Here is a 21,256-nt window from a genome sequence, read left to right on the forward strand (position 1 = left end):
TAAGGTGAAGCGTCAATTTCGGCGACTTCTCACTTATCGATGGATGGCGATGGATTTAGCGAGCAACTTCATCATGTAGTTTTAATGTTATCACGTGCGCGCGCATCATGAAATTAACTCATTTTTTTTTTCATAACTCGCCATACAACTATAACTTAAAATTATTTGATAGTCGTACTCATTATTCTTTAAATTTAATAGTATAGTAACATAAACTATGATTTGTAGATTACTTTAAAACGATTAGGTTGATTGAAATAAACAATTAAATTTGCAATAAGACGCTCGGTCTCTTGAAAATAATTTATTACTGTACATTTGTAAGTGCTGAACTCTTAAATGTATAATCGATATTCATACTTATATGATAACTTGATAATTAATCTATCCAGTAAACGGTAGGATTCACTTAGTATTGTTGTGTTTCGGTTTGAACAGTGAATTTTTCGATGTAATTACAGGCACAAGAGACAAGCTTTCTAGTGTCAAGGTTGGTGGCGATGTAATGAATTTGTTATATTTTTTAAAGCGTTGTAATCTATAGGCGGCGATGACCACTCACCACCAGACTGATCACCAGTCCCCTTATTATAAATAAAAAATTATAGTGTATAACAGCGACATCTACCTAAATATGTTATTTTTAAACAGAAAACGTTACATGACATGAACTGTTTTGGTGCCGCTGTTCCTTTGATACTCGACAGATGGCGCGATTCTCATATTTTATCATTTTTTGTTAAGTTTTGGCTAATAAATAATATGAAGTTTTGTTTGTAACGCTTAACTAAATATATCGCATCGCGTTTCGGTGATTGTTTTAGTATATAATATTATTATATAAGTGGCTGCGTTTCGTAGTTTTACAAACTTCATTTCACATGAAGTGTGAATTTCATGCACTCGTTCATAAATTAATCAAACTTGCTCGATTCATTGGGAATATGTACTGTCATATACAATTATTTCGATGATAGTTACCTGTTATATTTAGAGCCGGAATAACCATGGCGGCTCCCGGGTAAGATACGATTCTAACTTGCGTAGGTATATGATTTGTCAAAATACAATATTAACAATAGTAACGATATTCTGCATAACGAACGCACATTCAAATGGCGAAATTTTAGATATATTAAAAGTGATTTTTTTAAACTTAATTTCCCAATTTTGACCAGTCCACGGAAAGCCTTTGGTAAGCAATTGCCTCCACTCCTTAATTAACAATCCGGTCCGGTTTTATTGTATGTTAGTTAGTATCGCTTCTTACTGGAGCGGTACTTGAACTTATTAAAATAATTTAATGTTCATGGAAAGTACTTAATTTTAGTTGAAAAATTTGCTCATATTTAAAAGTTATTTAATAGCATGTTTAGCTAAAAATAAATTTAAAAAAAAAACATTTTTACTAATTATTTTGTAATTACTAATCATATTATACAGCATTGGCTCGCATGCATGTGCTCGAATTTTTACAAATATAATGGAATTATTAAATATAAAAATGGGGATAAACTAAATGCAATGACCTCGAGTAACGAATCTACGAGTTCGACTCCTCTGCCTGGACTGCGTTAACTAGTTCAACAGAGATAGAAGTGCTTATTTTCAATTACAATTATTTACACAATGCAGCAATAAAAGTTCAGGTACTCATTACGTTAAGTATGTAATATATGTAAAAAATAAATAGGTTTTTCCATGTAAAGTATCTGGAAATATTGTGTATATTTCAAGTTACTTTCACGTATTCAAAACTTTATGTCGATATATTTTAAAAAGTACTCTTAGTACGCACTACATGGGGTTCATCTTATAATTAGTATTTTACTCTTTTTATTTATATTTGTTTAACGATATTATATACAACAAAATAAAAGTTCTCGGCTACATATTGTTAAATATATATTATATTTTTAATTTTACATCGAATACTTTAGTTTATATTTATTTAAATATCTCAATGTAGATGACAGAGAATAATATCTTTATATTAAAATTTTCCATACGGCAGGGAACTTATTAGAATTTTTCAATAAAAATTTAACAATAAAGCTTTCATAAACTTGAGCGTAGACTTTAACAGTTAGGTACCTAAATGCGAGTGGGGTACCTACAGTCACTAACAACTTTAAAATCTAGAAGCGTTTCACGTTTCCCACTGAACGTTCATTGTTCATTCAATCACTACACTACGTCGGGCGGTCGTGTGGCAGACCTGTGTACGGGAGTGGGCCCATCTGGAGCATAAGACGGGTTCGTGTCTCCCCTCTCTGAGTCCATGTAGCCGGCGTTCTCAATTATCCTGCACCTCGCTGTATCTGTTTCACGTTCAACGTAAAGAAGCCTCGCCGGTCTTCCGCCCATACTCGTTAGTCCACCGGGCGTTGTCCGAGTAATGGAACCTTCGCGAAGTGCTACTGATCCCCTTTTTCGCTCCGGTGCAGGCGAACCACGGTACTCTGACGTGTCTGGTCTCTTGCATCGGAGCAGTTTCGCGAAAGCAGCTCGAAAACCGGCGTTCTTCCAAGCGTATATTAGTGGGTTAATACCGGAGTTTGACATCGCAAGAGATGATGTTAGACGATACACGATGGGGTTGTGCAGTGGTATGATGGGAAGTGTTTGTGCGCACGCAACTACGACGAATGGCATCCAACATATAGAGAATGATCCGAGGACGAGCAAAACTACCTGAAATTAATAAAATGCCATTTTTAAAACATATTTACTTTCCTATAAATAATAATAAAATTTGCATAATTATTTGTTTAGAATTTTAATCGTTTACCGGCAGTAATTGTTGAAGTAGATATACTAATAGTCCATCGATTGAGCGACATATATTTTAATAAAATATATTTAGGTGTCGTATAGAGATCAGATTCTGTATAAAAACACCATTTATGTTTGTCAATTTGACGTAGATGAAAATAGGTCTATCGATTGGGACATATCTTTGATCGATTTAAACCTGGGATTGTAGAAATAGTAATAATTCCGTTCGTTAAAAATGTGAGTTAATTTACTTAATAAATATCTCCTACGAACCTGTATACTCTTCCAATCGTTGGCTCCAGTAGGACAGCACGTGTTGGCCCGCATGCGGCGTGCGTGGCACGTGGCCTCGCGCCATATCCTCCAGTACAAAATGAACATCACCATCCAAATGAGAGAGAACATCGGTGCCAGTATGCTCGTCGTGTATGTCTTTGGTACCACCTGAAATATGAACAACTATGATATTACGATAAAATCTAATCAAAAAACATATTTTATATGCACCTAATCAGAAATTTATAAATAGGTGATCTTTTATTAGTTTTGTAGAGCTAAGGAAGGATCGGGTCACATTCTGAGGGTCCTGATTACGTGCGGCCTTTAAACAACAACGTACGACCGCTAATATATATATAAAGGCATTCGAATGTATTTCGTTACACTTCTACACAATGATTTAGTTTATATAAAATATAATTTAATTAATACAATTTAGTTGTTTCTTCTGGCAATAATAGGTTCAATATCGAATTAGGGAGGGATTATCTACAAATAACGTACCATATTCATTTCGCAAGCTACGCCATCGTGCCAATCGTTCCAAAACATCGGTATTGAACTTATGCACACCGCAACGGACCACGTTGCGCTCATCAAAAGTCGGGTTATTAGCTTTGTCATGTATCGGCTGTAGTGTAGCGGATGTACGATCGCTATATATCTGAAAGTAAGAACACATCTATTATTGAATAAATTCCAATAAATAATTAACTACGCTACGTAATACTAAAAAGTATTAATTGATTAATTCATCTTTAGTGGTATAATTTATTATTAATATTAACAAAATCATTCGTACTACCCACTGCGTTGAGTATGTAATAATATAGGTAGTGGATAGCGATTTAAATTTTATTGATTCACAGTGTAAAGTAAAAACACTTAGCGAAACGTCGAGTCGTGTGCAGTGTGCAGTGTGCATGCGTATTCTCACCTGTCGACAGCGATGGCTATGATGTTGTAAATGGAGGCGAGGCACGCGAGTATTATGAGTATGAACCTCATCAAACATGACCATTTGATTTTTCCGAATTCGTCGTCCAGATAGAATACGAGATGGTAGGGTAGCGTGAGACCCACCATTAGGTCCGATATTGCCAGATTTAGCACGAATTGGTTGGAGACAAGCGACGATAAGCGGCGGCTCATGGTGACTGCTAGTATGGTAAGGGTGTTGCCGCTGACTATGAGCAACATCAGCGCTCCGTCGACGATGCTCCATGCCCAGAAGTTGTAAAGATCCGGCCCTTCAGTCGTCGTCGCGTTCCACCACTCGTCACTGTCATTCCCCAGTACAACGTCCATACCATCGCTGGTCGTGGTCGCCAGCGACCCCCACTCGGATAGATTCAACGTCGTGATCGAATCTTTAAACGCACATTGTCTTGATTTTTAACACCACTCGCGTTTTGTACGCACTGATATGTATATTATTTTTACACATTTTCTGGTCACACATTTTTCTCACTTCTGACGTTTACTGCCCCTGAAACAAAGACGGTTCTTAAGAACTACGTGGAAGTACTTGAACATTAAACGCGATAAATTAAGTTAACCCTGAAGAAATATCGACTTTTCTTACAGGGTAAAGAAATTCACCGAAGGTTATTAGTTAAACTATATATATTTTGATTGTTTTCGGGGTGGAATTTATAGTCTCGATCAAGGTTGACGCAAGGTCCACGCATCGTGATTTATAAGTGAGTATCGTAAATGTTTTAGTAACTGACGGTAACGAGATTTCTGTTAGGCTTTTATCCCACATAAATATAATATTATAAATAAATGATGATGATAAAATATCAAATGATCAGAAAACCCACTATTTGGCAATATATCTTATTGTGTGTTCGGAAAAGGAAGTGTATTTTCTAGACCTTGAGGTAATTTCCATTTTATCGACAGAAATATTATGTGAAATTGCGGTTGGTCATAAATAATGTAACAGTTGAAATATAATAAAGGATCTAGTGGGGCTATCTAATACGCTTGTATATTTTCCGTGGTGTAAAAACAAGTTAAGTCAAACTTAGGTTAGTTTTACAATAGCGGAATTATAATTACAAATGCATATTTCGACAGCTGAACTTGAAATATTGACTAAACACATAAATATGACTATTAGTTAAAATTGAATGTTTAAATAGACATTTGATTAATGAGAATTCGTCTGTGGCTTTTAGTCTGTGCATTCGTAAATCATTTATGATAGCAATGGACAACTGCAATACGCTCCACCATGAAAATTTAATTTATCCCAATGTAGAAATTATTATTCTATTCCGGTAGCCAAGGCTAACGTGATTCTAGTTGTCTAAAAGCTGGATGGATTAGAGACTCGTGTTCAATTATTTATAGAATAACTGATTGTAGTCTCACATCATAAATAACTTCGTGATTCGAAATAATTCAAGTACCTTATATTTGAATACACGTATAAATATTTACAGGCAATGTATTATATAGACGATACAAGCCCAGAAATAGTACCTAAACATTGTTTGATCTAGGCTGAATGATTAAAGCGAATACAAGGTAAATTAGGTCCCAGTATTCTGGTCACGTTAAATTTATTGCTCAAATAGGTTGTTTAATGCCCTTTCGTTCAATGTAGCTGAGCGCAGTGCTAGGACGATCAATGACTCATAAATATGCATCAGCTTCACCCAATCACTATGATGTTATTTGACGTCTGCGACGCACCGGCGGTGTCCCACGCAAATATTGTTAATAAGTAGCGACATCGACGATTACGAACGAGATTAGAGATACGATACACGTTGAGAGGCGATACTTTCTTTTGTAATGACACATCAAACCGTTGTCAAATGCGAAACAAGGAAATAGTAATCGAAAAAATAATAATTTGTAATTTTTGAAAGGGTCGACTTGCTAGTTTTAGTCGTTACGCAATTGTTCTCAGTTTCCAGTATATTTGGAAGTTGAATGTAATACTTTTGTATGGGTTGTATTGTCTAGCTTTTACAAATTGTCTATTATTGTAATAGTCACGGATCGATTCGCTCGAAGGACGTTTCGGGTAGCGCGACTGACATTGAAAAAAATGCGACTTGTTGGGTATCAAATCACCGTATACACAGTTACAAACATCATTGTTCAAGCAAATGCCATTTTTATAGTTATAGCAAATGTTTTTCACAATTGATAAGCAAACGCGACATATTTCAAAATGAAACGTCTGAATAAATCAACGTTAATTATATTTTACGGGAAAAAAATAAGCATTTGATAAAAATTTGATTATATAACAAACGCTGTTTTTCGTTTTAATCTCCTTACTGAAATCTACATGTCGATAGTAAAATTCCATTAATAAGATATTTCGCTTTAAAAAGCGACACGCCAAGATATAAATAAAATATTTGCAGTAATGATCAATAGTTAATAACTGCGTACACAATATGAACACAAGCCTTGAAGGTACCTCACTTTTTACCTGTATTTTAAACTAACAAACTCGTGTGTAAGTTCAAAATATCAAAAATCGCCTTATATTGTATGTATGAATGGCAGTTTAAATATCTGCATCTATATTATTAAAATTCATTTTCGCTTGGCATGGATTAAATTTACATTTAAGATATGCACACTGTACCATGTCGTATTAAAAGTAAAGTAAAATTACCCACTGCGGGGGCAAACCTCCCATCGCACTACTGTACAATGTGTATATAACGCAGTTTATTTATAAATAATTAGCACATAGTTGCTAACAATATTACTAAACACACACATTCCGGGATCAATTCTTGTTAATCTCTCGGTCAAATTTGTCACTACATCTGGTCCTTGTTAGAATTCGTTACGTCCATGACCTCACGCGTTAATGACAATAGCTTCAAAGATGTAGCGACACCCTTTCCGCTGAACCATTTAATGAATCTAACAAGCAATCTCAATTACGGATCACAAATTGTTTTAATTATCTCACTATTGCGATCGGTCAAATCTAAAGTTGTGTAAAAAAAATTTAGATACAGAGAAATCCAGTGGATATAATAAATTCATGTTTCGTTGCTAGACGCAGCGCGATTGGTCGATTTACGCTGGTATGGTCGCTGGGGGTGACGGTGGCATTACAGATTCATGTTGCGACTCGAAGGATTTCACATCAATGTTTCGAAGGTTAGGGGGAGGTCAGTGATTTATTAAGTCGCTATTCAATAAACGTTCGTCCATATCCCATGTAAAATTATATATAGTCCGTGATACTGTTTAAAGTTTAACCCTATTACAACTAGGTTCCAATTCATACCTATTTTTAATAGTTGCTTACAATATTAATCTATTAAGCGTAAACTGCTTTATCTATGCAGACATAATTATAGTCAAACGGAGAGAAAATAAAAAAAGTAAGTTTCTTTTAAAAAAAACTAAAATGTATTCAACCTTATATTTCATGCTAAGTAAAGAGAACTCCCGTATCGATTGTCCGCGTCATTTAATGCATGAATCACACGTTTGCGTTAATTACACGTAATGGTTCTGATGCTATTTAACCATGTGGCGTGCTTATTACTAGCAATTGAATTCAATGAATTCAAGCTTAGAGGACATCCGTGAAGTTACTGTCGGCTTCGTAAATTTCGGAAACGTTTATTTATATCCGATATTTTATCGATAATGCGTCTCCTTATTATTGACAAGTAGAAGCTTGTATGCGGTTATAAATTGAGAAAAACTGTCTAGTTTGTCACAATGCGTGATTTATATTTTTCTCAGATTTCCTATTTCTCTTCTCGGGATTTTATTTGACATTTTAGTCGATGCTATTTATCGTTTTCGTGTAAATTGTGATACAAATTATTTGGCAGGAATGTCTAATTTAAAGTTTAAGTTTACTAGCCCGAAATATCGTCGAGCTGGTTGAACTCGTGTCGCCCTCTTCTTCAGCCTACTCGTTACGGTAACGAGGCGTTATTGTGAGACCAAGGACGAGGCGCGTTTTATGCGCTCAGTTCAAAGCAAATAATCTTTCTAACTTTGACATATTTATATTGTTTTTAAACCTTCGGATTTGACCTTTACAAAATTACGCTACCATAATAATACTATAATTCCTAATCATCATAATCATCTAATTCCATTAATCTAAAATGATATAAAAACTTTTTATAAAAGCGAATCAAATTTATATTTCGTACAATAAAATCTAATGTTCTCAACAAATATAGCGATTCCACGATTTCTTCAGCTCCAGATATAGAACTTACTCGCAACTTGGAACAAGATTTGGTGAAATTGGTTTTCCGATTGTACAAAGTTTCACGTTAAAAGCTATAAATTATATACCACTCGCAAAACTCTCGATTAACCGAAACTGTATCATATAAGAATTGAATGAAAATTTGTAATGAAAGTGTTATAATGTAGGTAACATTGCAAAATGTCGATACATTTGTTTGTCCCTAACAAAATATCCACGTTTAAACAGATCGAAGTGTAATATATGTGTTCTACCAATAGCGCAGCATCCGAAGTAGCGAAGGAAAGGAAAGTTTTATGTTGTTCTCTTTGTTCGAGACGTTTCACGTCTTATCGAGACAAGTGAGATTGGTACTTTCTCGATGCATTTTTATTGTCTTTTCCCCTCGTAACGATGTTCTGTTTGTTGCACACAGGGTTAAATGTCTGTGCGTCAACGTTCGCTTTCAAACACTCCGCCATAGAAAACGAAACAAATATTCCCCTATTTACGGAGCGAGTTTATGTTTCTAAAGTTTCTGAATGTACCGTATGAATCTGCAATATGAAGAGTTTTGTGCGCATTATGCGTAAAATGAGTTTCGTTAGACCGCAATGCTCTCGTTTCCATTGTTGACCTTTCGGTTCCGTCGTTTGCAATAGAAATATAATTTTATGCTCCTCCATAAAATGCGTCTTTAACAATTATTGTATATTCACTGAGCAGAGTTAACGAAGATTTGTTAAAGCAAAATTATATTGTATCACAATATTAATTGTTAAAGCTAGCGTTAACTAAAGGGTAACTACGTAACTTTCAATTTTCAAACGACTTGACTTTCATTAAATTTTGTTACTCGAGGGAAATTCATTCATTAAATTTTATTACTCGTACTCACTTCGTAAAATATATAGAATGTTTAAGAGGCTGTTACTTCAAGCAAACCAAGTCCAATTTCTATGAAAGTAAATGGTATGATGAAAATTTTGTTACATATCGAGTTTAAATATCTCGTTGAACGTAGTTGGATCTGCGTGTTCCGTAATATATTTTTTTTCCAGTAAAAATTGTGATCAAATTTTCGATATAGATAATGAAACAATTAAAAAAAATATATTAACTTCGGGCTATATTTCACGACGAAATATTTACACATTATGTAGATTTTTTATGCGGTCTTGTTAGACACATCTTTTTCCGAATATCTGCAATTAATATCGTAATCAAGTAACTTTAATCTTCCTTTAGTTGCACGATATTCGATATTTGTAGCTTAGATTTGTTTTTGCCCGCCGGAAGTTGGTACTGATTGATTTGACTCTCTATTGCTTTCAGTTATTGCCGTTTGCTCTGAAGTACTTTAGATTACTTCATTTTTCATCTATTTGAAATGGTATTTTTGTGTTTTGCGCACATTTTCATTGAAATTTGTAAGTTTGTAAATGTACAGATGCATTAAGTATTTGTAGATAATGAAAATGAAAATTTTCGAACTTAAATTGTGCTAAAAGCTTATTAAACTTCTTATCGCACGGTTAAGCTTGAGTTAACAACTGCAAAGGTCTTTCGGTCGTGTCCCGATCTTATCACCTTCTCCCTGTGACGTTAGTCTCTTAAATGGGCATAAAAACAAGGGGAGCCTATTAAAGTTTGGCTTAATTCGATCAAATGTATACTTCTTCTGTTAATAACAATTGCATATAATTTGGTTTTAGGTATAAAAACTGTTATAACCGACTTTCATTCAACTTAATTTGTTAATTTCCAATCTGGGCGGCGTGAGTGTGTGCGGGTAGTATAGTAGATTGATTCCGTGTCATATTGAATTCGTATAATTTAGGATGAATATTCGCAGATAAAAAATTTCAAGGTTACACTGACCCAGATTACGACCCTGCTGTTTTGTTTCATAACCTACCACCGACGTTGTTTGTTCAGTGTTTGTGAAAACAATAAGCCGTGTAAGTGAAAACGAAAGAGTGGACGGGCATTGCCAAGGACAGCCGGTACAGCTGTGTTGTGTATGCGACCCCTCGCTATTATCATATCCACTAATAACTTTCTACTGGTCAAAGTTTCATAGGACTAAAATTAGGCACTAAGATAAAGTTCAGTCCAAATCGAGCGGTTACATAAGTGGGGGCGGGGTATAGCCTGCTGAAAGCTTACGTAAGGATGTCTGGAACTTTTACTGTGAGCTTTGAGGGCTATTTAAATTCGGATTTCACAGTAGGTAAGCCCCCAAAAGTTTGCCACTCGAGACACGCACATTAATATATTGGATGCATTTCTCGTTTCACTTTGCTGACGCGTGTTGTAATTTTATTCTCAAAATATTTTTATTGTTTAAATATATTCCAATATTGATAGTGTATGTTTGGTTTAATTAATTTAAAAATTGTAATGGTTGTATTTTATTTGAATTAGTTTTTTATGTGTTTTTAAATTAAAAATATTTGAATAATAAGAATGCAAGAAGTTGAGCACTGAACTCGATTGCTTTGCAAACACTCTTGAAACGGACATCAGTCGTGCGGATTCCTCCGCGTAATCCCGTCTAACGTCAATATTTACCTCACCAACGGTGGCATTTGTGCTAACACAGTGGAATAAATGTACTTCCCGCCAAAACAACCGTTAACCATCACAATAACGCTCAATCATACACCCCTTTATTTTTTACGAAAATTCAGAGGCACTGAAATACACATGAACTTTTCCCACTTTTCAACTACGAAGGTTAACAACGAAATATACTACGCGGAAACAGCTGGCATGTACGTTCGGCTCGGCGGTCGGCACGCAACTAATGCTGCGGGTGCTGGTGGCGGCTTCCCAACTTGAATTTCGAGGCCTTTATGGGCATAAAGTAGCGTACACTGCCAAAGGTCGTAGTTTTTCGTAGCGAGTGAAGGAGAAAGTTTTGTTTATTTTTGGCTGTTTCCATGATTTATTTAGTCGGTTCATTTCAATTAATTAACTATTGTTTTCGCGGTGAAAAATAAAACAATCAAATGTTGGTCATAAATACGTATAATTGAATTATATTGAGAATATACTGTAATATTACAGAAAAATCACCAAATAAATAATAATACTGCGTTTACTTAACGTAAACCAGTTAAAAACAGCGGACTTATAGGACTTTTGTATTTGCTTAATAGTAAATAATAAGAAATAAAAAAAAAATCTAAAACATTTTAAATATTTTCTAATTCAGTGGAATTTACATAAGTGGGGTAGACTTATAATATGTATAGGTGGGGTCCATTTTTTGCACGTTGCACTACTAAGCAATCACCAGAAACTTCGCGAAAAGTTGTGGTTAAAATTGTGTGACATTTACAAAGATGAAATCGCTAAAGTCGCTAGACGATTAAAGAGGCAATATTTTCTGTGCTCAACTCAGGCAGGCTTTCTGGGTCAACACCGGATTCGAGCAAAGAAAAACCGACGGCAAGTGCTTTAACGTTCTAAGTACGCCTACCGTTTTATAAACGTTTCTTAATTTATCTTGTTGGTAAATACTTTAATTTTGAGTTTTCTGCAGCTTACCTAATGGTAAGTGAGCCGGTTTGTATTAACAATCCAAACTTAGGACGACGAATAAATGCACTTAAAATATTAAAAATGGAATTTCTTTTAATTTTGAATCGTAATATTTGTTACTGTTATTTTAAATTTAATTGTATAGCTTGGAATATCTCTCATTGGTACCATTAAATTTATGTTAATTAAACGTTGAATAATTTTATTATCTTTCTTTATTTTTATAGGTTGCATAATTACGTTATTTATCAGGTAGAAAATAGTAAATCGATGTTTTATGACGTTTATTTAAAAGACCATCATCGGCCATCAAGTCATTAATAAGTTATAAATATTCTTGCACAACAACAACAACAGACACCATAGCATTATAATATATATACGAAAAGTTACGTCATTATAATTGCAAGATATAAATGACGCGATTCCAATTAGTTCATTGCGTCTTGTCTCCGACATTCTATATGACTTTAATATTACATCCTTAATGTAAGATCAATTTCTATATAATACATTTATATATAAGAATTATTTACATTCAGTACTTAATTAAGTGTTATTTACATCAATTAGAAGATAGATTAATTATGTATTATTTAAATTAATGACAAGAATTGTTTACATTAAGTAAGTTATATGCAAATTAAAATTAAAAATAGCTAGTGTACAAATCATGATCGAGTGGAATGGTGGCAGGAATGCTAGCAACATTTCCCCCTTGAATCGCAATTCAGATTCTCTGGGCCAATAATGATCCGGGCCTGTCACCAGTGGAATCAATATACGGGGCTGTTATATGTTTTTAAATCCTTTTGCACTATTACCCCAAAGTACGAGTATCTATCTATATATAAGTTGCTAAATACGAAACAGTTCTGTACATTTTTCTGTTTGTCAGTCGATTTTTACGTATTTTGTATGCTAGCTGTTTGTAAGCTTTTATTTAAAAAATAACAGTCGACAAAAATATGTCCGAAACAGTAATTTGTATTATAGTGAAATATATGATATTGAAATCATTTAAATTCTAGAGAAGTTACTCAGTTAAGAAGTTACAAGTATACCTTCAGGTATAAGCTTGATAGGATTTTTCTTTGAAATAAATATTAAACCAACAACGGAAATAAACGTATCATGATAATAATTTACCGTACCCTTTCAAGGTAGCATTCTATTAATATGAACAAGTTCACGTAAGCCCATAATAGATTGTCGTAAGACATGCTCTCATATTGTTTGTGTACGACTAAAGTATCTAAGGCTGGGATTAAGTTCGGTACACTTATCCAGCGACTCTGGATACCATGCAGATCGGTATAAACTATCTTTCAAAACCCCCTTCTCGAGGTAATGTTTTAATGTTACGTAACCCCTTTACTTAGTTATGTAATGGTTATTCATATTCGTTTATATAAAGCTAGTGTTAATGCGAAAAGTCGTATGTTATAATTAAGTTCTAATTTTAAATTTAAAAATCTGTTACTGTATTTTTTAATTTTGTTTTTCTGGTTCTGTTTACAATATGCTAAAAATATACAAGTTTTATTCATGTTATCTAGCTAAAGACATTGTTAGTAATAATAAACAAAAATAAGTCATTGTTTATAGAAAAACTTACGGCTTCGATCGCGTTTTTAAGCGTTGGTCCTCAGTTATTAGTCAGAAAAAAATGTTCTTGATCGGAATTCAAGCTTTGCTTAGTACCAAATTTTAACAAATTCTATTTAGTGGTTTGGCCGCGAAAGAGTAACAGTCAGACAGAGTTACTTTCGCATTTATAATATTAGTATAGAGTGTCTAAACTAAAAAAAAACAACTTATCATATACTATTAAAATTAAGTTTAATTTTAAAAATGTCTCGATTTCTTATCGCGAAACTATAACCTTGCCTGGAAGAATGAAGATCGATAAAAACTGAACTGAAGGTGGTATTTGCACAACCTATGCAATTCAGAATAGTTTGTTCACAATTTCAAGCTAGACTTGCTGTCAAAAAGCTTTGTTCGAATACATGTAGGTATAAGTGAATCCGGGAATATGTCTCAATAACCTTATTAAGAAGTTTTCCAGAAAATTATAAGGTACATTTTGTTCTAACTTATTATTTTCATATGTGACAAATTAAATTGGGTTATAAAACCGAAGTAAACAGTAAGTTTGTAAGCATCCCACAATTGGACCAAAGCCTTCTTTTATTCTCGTAGAGAGTTTGGCGTTTACGTGGGCTGCTCAAGTGTCAAGACTTTCCCAACATATAAATAGTTGTGGTTGCTCGGGTTAGAACCCGCAATCATTGGACAAAATTTACGCAACTGAGCCATCGGCTCTCACTGCTCAAAAAAACATAAATATAAGTCTATATACGCAGGTCTTTAAATAATATCTAAATTGTTTGTTATATGTTGTTAGAGAATGTTAAAATAATATACAAGTGCTTCCAGCGCGTTGGTAATTGAATAAACAGCTCATTTTATGCTCTATTCAATTGCTCATTTCTATTTGGATATAATTTGTGAGCCCGCAGGGTGTTTTTATTTCAGTTCTATGGTAATTTAAATAATTTCAGCATTACTCCACGGCTACAGTAAGTTTTCACAAGGAACAATGTCGATCGTGAGAAGTAATTACGTGGTATGCAATGTCAAATAATATAATTTTAGCATTAGGGTACTGATGTCGTTAAGCTTGAAACCGAATATGGTGGAATGGAAATGGATTAAAAATTTTGTTAGTCTACGACGAGAATATTTTAGTTAGTTAGTAACATTTTAAGACTAATAAATTGAATGTAGTAGGTTCGATTTATCATTATATATTGACAACCGATGTATCGTGTTCCTCAATATCTCAATGTATCAACGATTGACGGGCAGCTCGGCGATGTGAAAGTCACACGTTAAAATGATTATTAATATCTTATGTGCAGATACCAGACAAGTAAATTTCGTTAAATCCTGATCCTCATCTCCTGATGTATTTTCGTACCCACTCTTAACATACTAACCTTAATTTCGTCCGCTCATTATAGGTTTATCAGTATATCCTTGAAAACGATGATAGTGACTGAGATGTTATACATATCTCTGGCGAATCGATTAATTGAATTTATATGACTAGATATTTCTGTAAATGAAAACACAAATAGATCGGATGAGGGCAAGCGTATGATAGAGCGCTACGATGAAGGTATAGTCACCATGAAGAAGAAGACAATAATGACCATGTCCTTGAATAAAATGCATTCGTTTCCAGTTTAGCGATTACGATTTGCACATGTTTTTCTTGTAGTTGAAAAATCGTTATTGAGTAAATTGATCCACGTGGTTCGGCTTATCGGTGTATTGTTATCTAGAATTATTTTACCGCTATGATAGTTTGATTATTAATATTGTACACGTGTTAATGTAACACGCGTACATAGATATGTTTGTTCGTCATTCAATTGCTTCATGACTAGCTTATAAGACCGCAGACCGTAAGGTAGGCTGCTAAAAAAATATTTATTTTCTGCCGAGAAAATCTCAGTAGCAATTCGAGGTTTCGAAGTCCTCAGGTCTGCGAAGAAGCATGTGAGTGTTAAAGCTTGGTCCTGAGCTTGATTTCTTTCCGCTCATATCGAATGTCTTGTCTCATAGGACTATCAGAGCGCTTGTGTTTGCACATAAACTTTTGCTCTGCACTGTAGAATGGATGAACGTTGATTGTCGTGGCCGAAATTGGTCGGTAGGGTATCATCATAAATAATTTATCGCATACGGTTTCATGTCGTTTGTTATCGTTTTAGTTTTGATAACTTTTGCATAAAGCGCTTCTGGGAAAATGTTCGGACCGATAATTTCCTTTTGAACAATGTGGTCAACTATGTATAGGATATTTCCGAAAAGATTGAACATTTAAAACATTTAAAAGTACCAAGCCTTTGCATTTACCTATTAGAATGTTACTATAAGAACGAATTTATAATTTTAAAGAATAAACAAAAAGGATCATTTGTGTTTGATTTTCGTTAGTGCCTCTTTATTAGTTACTAAAAATGCCTTTGTTATATTTGAAATAAATTTATAAAATGTGGAGTGCGACAGATAATATTTTATATTTATAGTGTACCCAAATGAGCAATAATTTACATTTTAATCTTTACGAGCACAGCTTTCGTTTAGAAACAGGATATAAAAATGTTTTTTTTTTTTTTACTTTAGTCTAGGTCTTATCTTTTTTAATTTAGTCTTTAACTCTTATCCCTCTATATACATGACAATTCATCATATTATGTTTAATTAAGGTAGACACACAATTTGATTTATCGATTTTACTGCTAGTTTTAACGTCGTATTAGGTACATGGGTACTTTTATAAATAATATTAAAGCATGTATAAATATTGTTTAGTAAGTGAAATATACGAGAAGACCTCGGGGAAAAATTGTGTGTCATCTCTTGTAATAAAGTACTGTGATATATAAAGTGAGCACATTTTTTTTTACAAACTGTGACAGGATCACGGGGTTTTTAAATTAAATTCACAGTTTCCTTCAGTAAATCGCCTTCGCTGTAATGGAGAGTGTGACTAGAGATATCTCACTTGCTCTGAGTGATTTCTGGTTTAGTCTGGCTTCATTAGTCTAGCTCATTCATTATTTAAGCACGAACCGGATTACGCCGGTTCACAGATTTTATAGCCACTCGCGGCCATTCGTCTATGTTACACATTCATACGTATATTTCACCTCCCGTGTGCCTTTGATAAACCTCTCGTAATTCAGGAAAATATTTTTCACTAACGACTTGTCTAGGATTCGATATTTTTACGTTTCGTTTCTGGTTTTTATTGCGATACATTTATGAACGATGATTATTTTTGTTTCAATTTTTGATGTATTTTTTGGTCTGATATAATACCATAGGAATTGAACGCCAGATAGCGACTATAATACTCAATAACTCGAAAAAAAGGCACATGATTTTACTTGTTATTTTTTCCTTATGAATTTTAAGAAAATTTATCATAACATTTAGGGCGTTAGTCTGGTATGTATTCACGAATGTCTGAAATGTTTTGTTTCAAACGTAGGTATGAAACGAAAATGGCTGAATCGCAATGTAATGTTTATTTTTAAAAGATATTTTTAGATATAGATTTATATATATTACATGTAATATTAGATGTAAGCTATGATGGATAACAATGAACAGTTTAATCCAACGCGATATATTAGGTTCGTTTCATAATAATATTCGTTGATTTTCATGGATATATATAATTTTATTTATTTAACATACTTAAGTTATTTTATCGTGATTCTTGTCTGTTCCTTTAGCTTGAATCAATATTCCTGACTGAATGATGACCGGCGAATTGAAAGTACTAGTAAAAGCAAGTTTGCGAGTGTATTTTGAATGTTTATAATAATAATTTATCCATTTATTCAAACTCTCTGTCACACGCATGTCACATTCTGTCTATACGGTACAACTCGTAGTCCAGACAGCCCTCGTTGGCTGCTAAACAAAATGGCCGTCCTGGCTACGCGCCAGCGATGTCAATGTCATGAACACTTTCTCTACGCAACTTTATGTTGCACCCCTGACGTACAATATATTTTATTCGACGCGAGCACGAAATCGTATTCAATTACAAATTATCTTAAAATAACTCTTATAGATAATCATTTTACAAGTTTTGCCTCATTTTGAATCTATTTATTGCGAATCGATAGCTTTTAAAGTAATTGGACTTCAATCTCAGTTATAACTTACAAAATATTCGGTAATGTAAGCAATGTTCCACGATATTTTTTTTGGCGGTAAAATAACAATTACATTTCAGAATTACTGTAGATTAAAATGTTGTATGAAAAAAGGTAATAAAGCATATTATTTAATACAAGCTGAAAGCATATTCATGTAGATAATACAAATAATCTTGTATATTATGTATATACATATGTATACAGTGAGCCCTATATATTTTAGGGTTAATTCTAAACTGACGGTGGGCTTAAGTTTAAACTAAGATTAAAAACATTGTAATCAACGATTCTCTTTAACTTGATAATGAATATTATATAGAGTGATGTCAGGTTTAGGAAAAGAAATATGTCGTATTTAGTTATTATACAAAGGCAGTCTTTTCCACTATATACTGTTCGTATCATTGTTACATCTTTGTCCTTTCTTGTCAGTAATATTCAAAAATCGCGTCACAACTGTTCTGTCTCATACAATAAATTATTCTTTTGATAAATTTCTTTGACTCGGATAAGCTCGTGAAGGATTTTTTTATTTTTCGTGTTCTCATTTTTCTTGTACAGTAAAAAAATTGTTTCCTTTATTATATGATATTTTTTTTGTATAGATATTTATATATTTACTTTTGTTGCAGGTAAGCTGGCTTTTTTATTGCTTGGAAGAAGCGAGTTAGTAAGTTAAGGTAAGCAATAGGTGTCTAGGTTTAAAGTTAGAAACGATTTACGCAAAAGGAATCGTTGGAGTTCGTCGTTCGGTTTGGACGATACCCAAGAAACGCTACAGGTTTTTTTTGTCAGCTTCGACGGTTTACATTACAAGTTTCAGATTTTTACTTCATGAGTTTACTTCTGTGTGCTTCGTTCTGTATCTATGAAATTATAAAAATAATGTTAAAGAAGACTATATAAAAATACTTTTAACGATAGCTTTAAAAGTAGATAAGACATTGCATAAATAAATTGCGATTCATTCATCCATATAAATATTTCTCCTTTTGTTATGGCATTGGTTGGCGGACGAGCATATGGACCACCTGATGGTAAGTGGTCACCAACACCCATAGACAATGGCGCTGTAAGAAATATTAACCATTCCTTACATCGCCAATGCGCCACCAACCTTGAGAATTAAGATGTTATGTTCCTTGTGCCAGTAGTTACATTGGCTCACTCTAACTAAGTACTATTGTTTGGCGGTAGAATATCTGATGAGTGGGTGGTACCTACCCAGACGGGCTTGCATAAAGCCCTACCGCGAAAATCTTTTTAATTTCAATTCTTTATTTAGGTGGTACCTAAATAAAGAATTGAAATTAAAAAGATTATTTCGTGTTCGATTTTAAAATCTCGTTTTCGTTAATAGTGATTGCTACAAATCAATAGCTCAAGGGCATACACTACAGAGACATACATATGTGTCGTTAAGGTTCTATTTAGGTCTTCCATTATATGTGCATTAAACCTCGCAACTGAATTTCAAACTCAACGCATTGCGCTGAAGTTTTGCCAACACTTATGATTATGGTGATAATAAAATGCTTTAGGTATGTTAATGTTATCTGTTTTAGTACGTATTATATATTAAAAAGACAAACGCTTATTTTAGAAATAGTTTTCTTAACTAATTCAACAATTACCTATCTTAATGTTACAGGATATTTTATACGATCGATCGAGTATGGTAGTATTTTGTGGGCATGATATTTCATGACCATTCTAAGTGTCATACTTGGTGGTAGGATGTTGTGCAAGCTTGTCTGGTTAAGTATTACCAACACACCAAATATTCTACCGCCTAAAAACAATACTTAGTATTATTGTGTGCCGTTTTGATGGGTGAGTTAGTCAGTGTAACTATAGGGACGTGGGACGCATCTCAGTTGAAAGGCTTAGTGGAATTTTGGTGTTGTCAGGAATGGTTAATATTTATTACAACGCTAATGTCTATGGGCGTCAGGTGGCACATTTTCTATTAAATAAACAAAGACAATCTATTAATTCGGTATAATCGTTGCTCAATTGTACGTGCCAAATTATAAGAGTTCGCCTCCAGGCTCATAAAGGTTGATACCACTATCCATTTAATTTTGTTTGTCAATTAACCTTTCGAGTTTAGTCACGTTTATTTTGTCAGGTAATATTTTTTTCTTATAAGAGTGTACAAGAGTGTTTAATTTTTAAAGTTGTTTAATATAATAATAAATATATATTGGACAACATCACGTACATTACTCTTATCCCAATGTAAGTAGCTAAAGCACTTGTGTTATGGAAAATCAGAAGTAACGACGGTACCACATACACCCAGACCCAAGACAATATAGAAAACTAATGAACTTTTTCTACATCGACTCGGCCAAGAATCGAATCCGGGACCTCGGAGTGACGTACCCATCAAAACCGGTGTACACACTACTCGACCACCTTCGCGCGTTATCCTTATATTGATACTGAAAAACTTTGTACCCCTTTTTGAACATAGTGCAGAAAGCTAAGATTTTTTGCAGTTCTTTAGGTACAATTGTTATTGTAAATGACAACGTATCGTCTAGCTGAGTCTTATTTTTCCTATATTTCGAATTAATGGGTCTTACGTTTTCATTAGCAATTAATTTTGCTCAAATTTCGACTGATGGCGGCACGAGTATATCAAATAATTATCGATATCGATATAATCATTAATTAGAAATATCACTAAGGTTTATTTACTTGCTTAAATCTATAATTTTAATTCAAAACATCTCTTTAAAATACGTCATCATATACCAAAGTTATAGTTCTTTCTTTTCAATATTTTAATATCTATCAAATCTTGGTTTGCCTGCAGCGATATATTACGTTTAAATATGTAATGTCAGTTGGTAGGGTCGCTATGGTGGTTTGGCGCTGGCCTCTTGCCAACTCGTACCAATGTCAATGGCATATGACGTCGGCGGAACATGAAACGCTTTGTGATTTAATATATACTCGTAGATATCATATTCTAATTGTAATCGTATTCACTATAAGGATAGGCGTTTAAAAGGATCTAAGTTTATTTCTCCAATTAAAGTCGATTATTTTCTTATTTCAATATTTTATTGTTAACAATTATATTCAACAATAATGTTAATTGCATTCTAGTTTATTCCCGCGTTGCCATAGTTACATAATTAAAGTAATTATGTGACTATGGCCAGTTATTACTTATGAATTTGAAACTTATTAGTGTATATATTACATAGTATTAAATAAATACATCATAATATAATATCTTGGCTAATTAACCTTACACGTTTGTATTTTTTTAAAAATGACATATCACCGCAAATCGGTTTTCAACGTTTCGCGAGTGAGATACGAAATGAATTCTGATTTCTTAGAAGAATCGCACTGCCGAGGAATTTGGGATTTTCACATCTTTTTGCCGCTGAGATATTGAGTTTTTTTTAATGTATTTCATTGATCTAAATATAGAACAAGTTATTGTTACAGCTAATGTTTGAACGTATAATATTCTCATATCTAAAATAGCTTTGCGCCACGATGACACACCAATTTTTATGATGGCCGGTAACTTTATTGCGTGTTCGGAAAGCCGCCATAAAATATGCGGTAATGACTAGTTATATAGCTTCCTTCGTGTTTGCTTTGCTGATATGATAACTTTTTAACTTAACTAAAGTGAAAATAATAAAGATTTCACGGTGCTGTT

At 33.6% G+C, this 21,256-nt stretch overlaps 2 protein-coding genes across 2 annotated transcripts in view; one reads left to right on the forward strand and one right to left on the reverse strand.

Moving 5' to 3' along the window:
* Positions 1–21,256, forward strand: part of Nonc (no-on-and-no-off transient C) — a 110,597-nt gene that overhangs the window by 8,235 nt on the left and 81,106 nt on the right. The gene's annotated exons all lie outside the window — the stretch shown is intronic.
* Positions 1,889–11,101, reverse strand: LOC113394260 (5-hydroxytryptamine receptor 1A). Its single transcript, XM_026631500.2, has 5 exons — positions 10,841–11,101; positions 3,995–4,546; positions 3,562–3,721; positions 3,052–3,222; positions 1,889–2,694 (listed from the first exon to the last, which is right to left on the reverse strand). The coding sequence occupies exons 2-5, from the start codon at positions 4,363–4,365 to the stop codon at positions 2,188–2,190; spliced, it is 1,209 nt and encodes a 402-aa protein (XP_026487285.1). The 5' UTR covers positions 4,366–4,546; positions 10,841–11,101; the 3' UTR covers positions 1,889–2,187.

This window comes from Vanessa tameamea, chromosome 16 (genome assembly GCF_037043105.1).
Source record: "Vanessa tameamea isolate UH-Manoa-2023 chromosome 16, ilVanTame1 primary haplotype, whole genome shotgun sequence".
Taxonomy (NCBI): Eukaryota; Metazoa; Arthropoda; class Insecta; order Lepidoptera; family Nymphalidae; genus Vanessa; species Vanessa tameamea.

Excerpts from the sequence above, each read along its gene's own strand:
- LOC113394260 (XM_026631500.2), bottom strand. The coding sequence starts at position 4,365 with ATGGACGTTGTACTGGGGAATGACAGTGACGAGTGGTGGAACGCGACG. Across the intron at positions 3,722-3,994 it reads ATAGCCATCGCTGTCGACAG|ATATATAGCGATCGTACATC; the intron begins GTGAGAATACGC and ends TCTTACTTTCAG. Across the intron at positions 2,695-3,051 it reads ACGATTGGAAGAGTATACAG|GTAGTTTTGCTCGTCCTCGG; the intron begins GTTCGTAGGAGA and ends TATTAATTTCAG.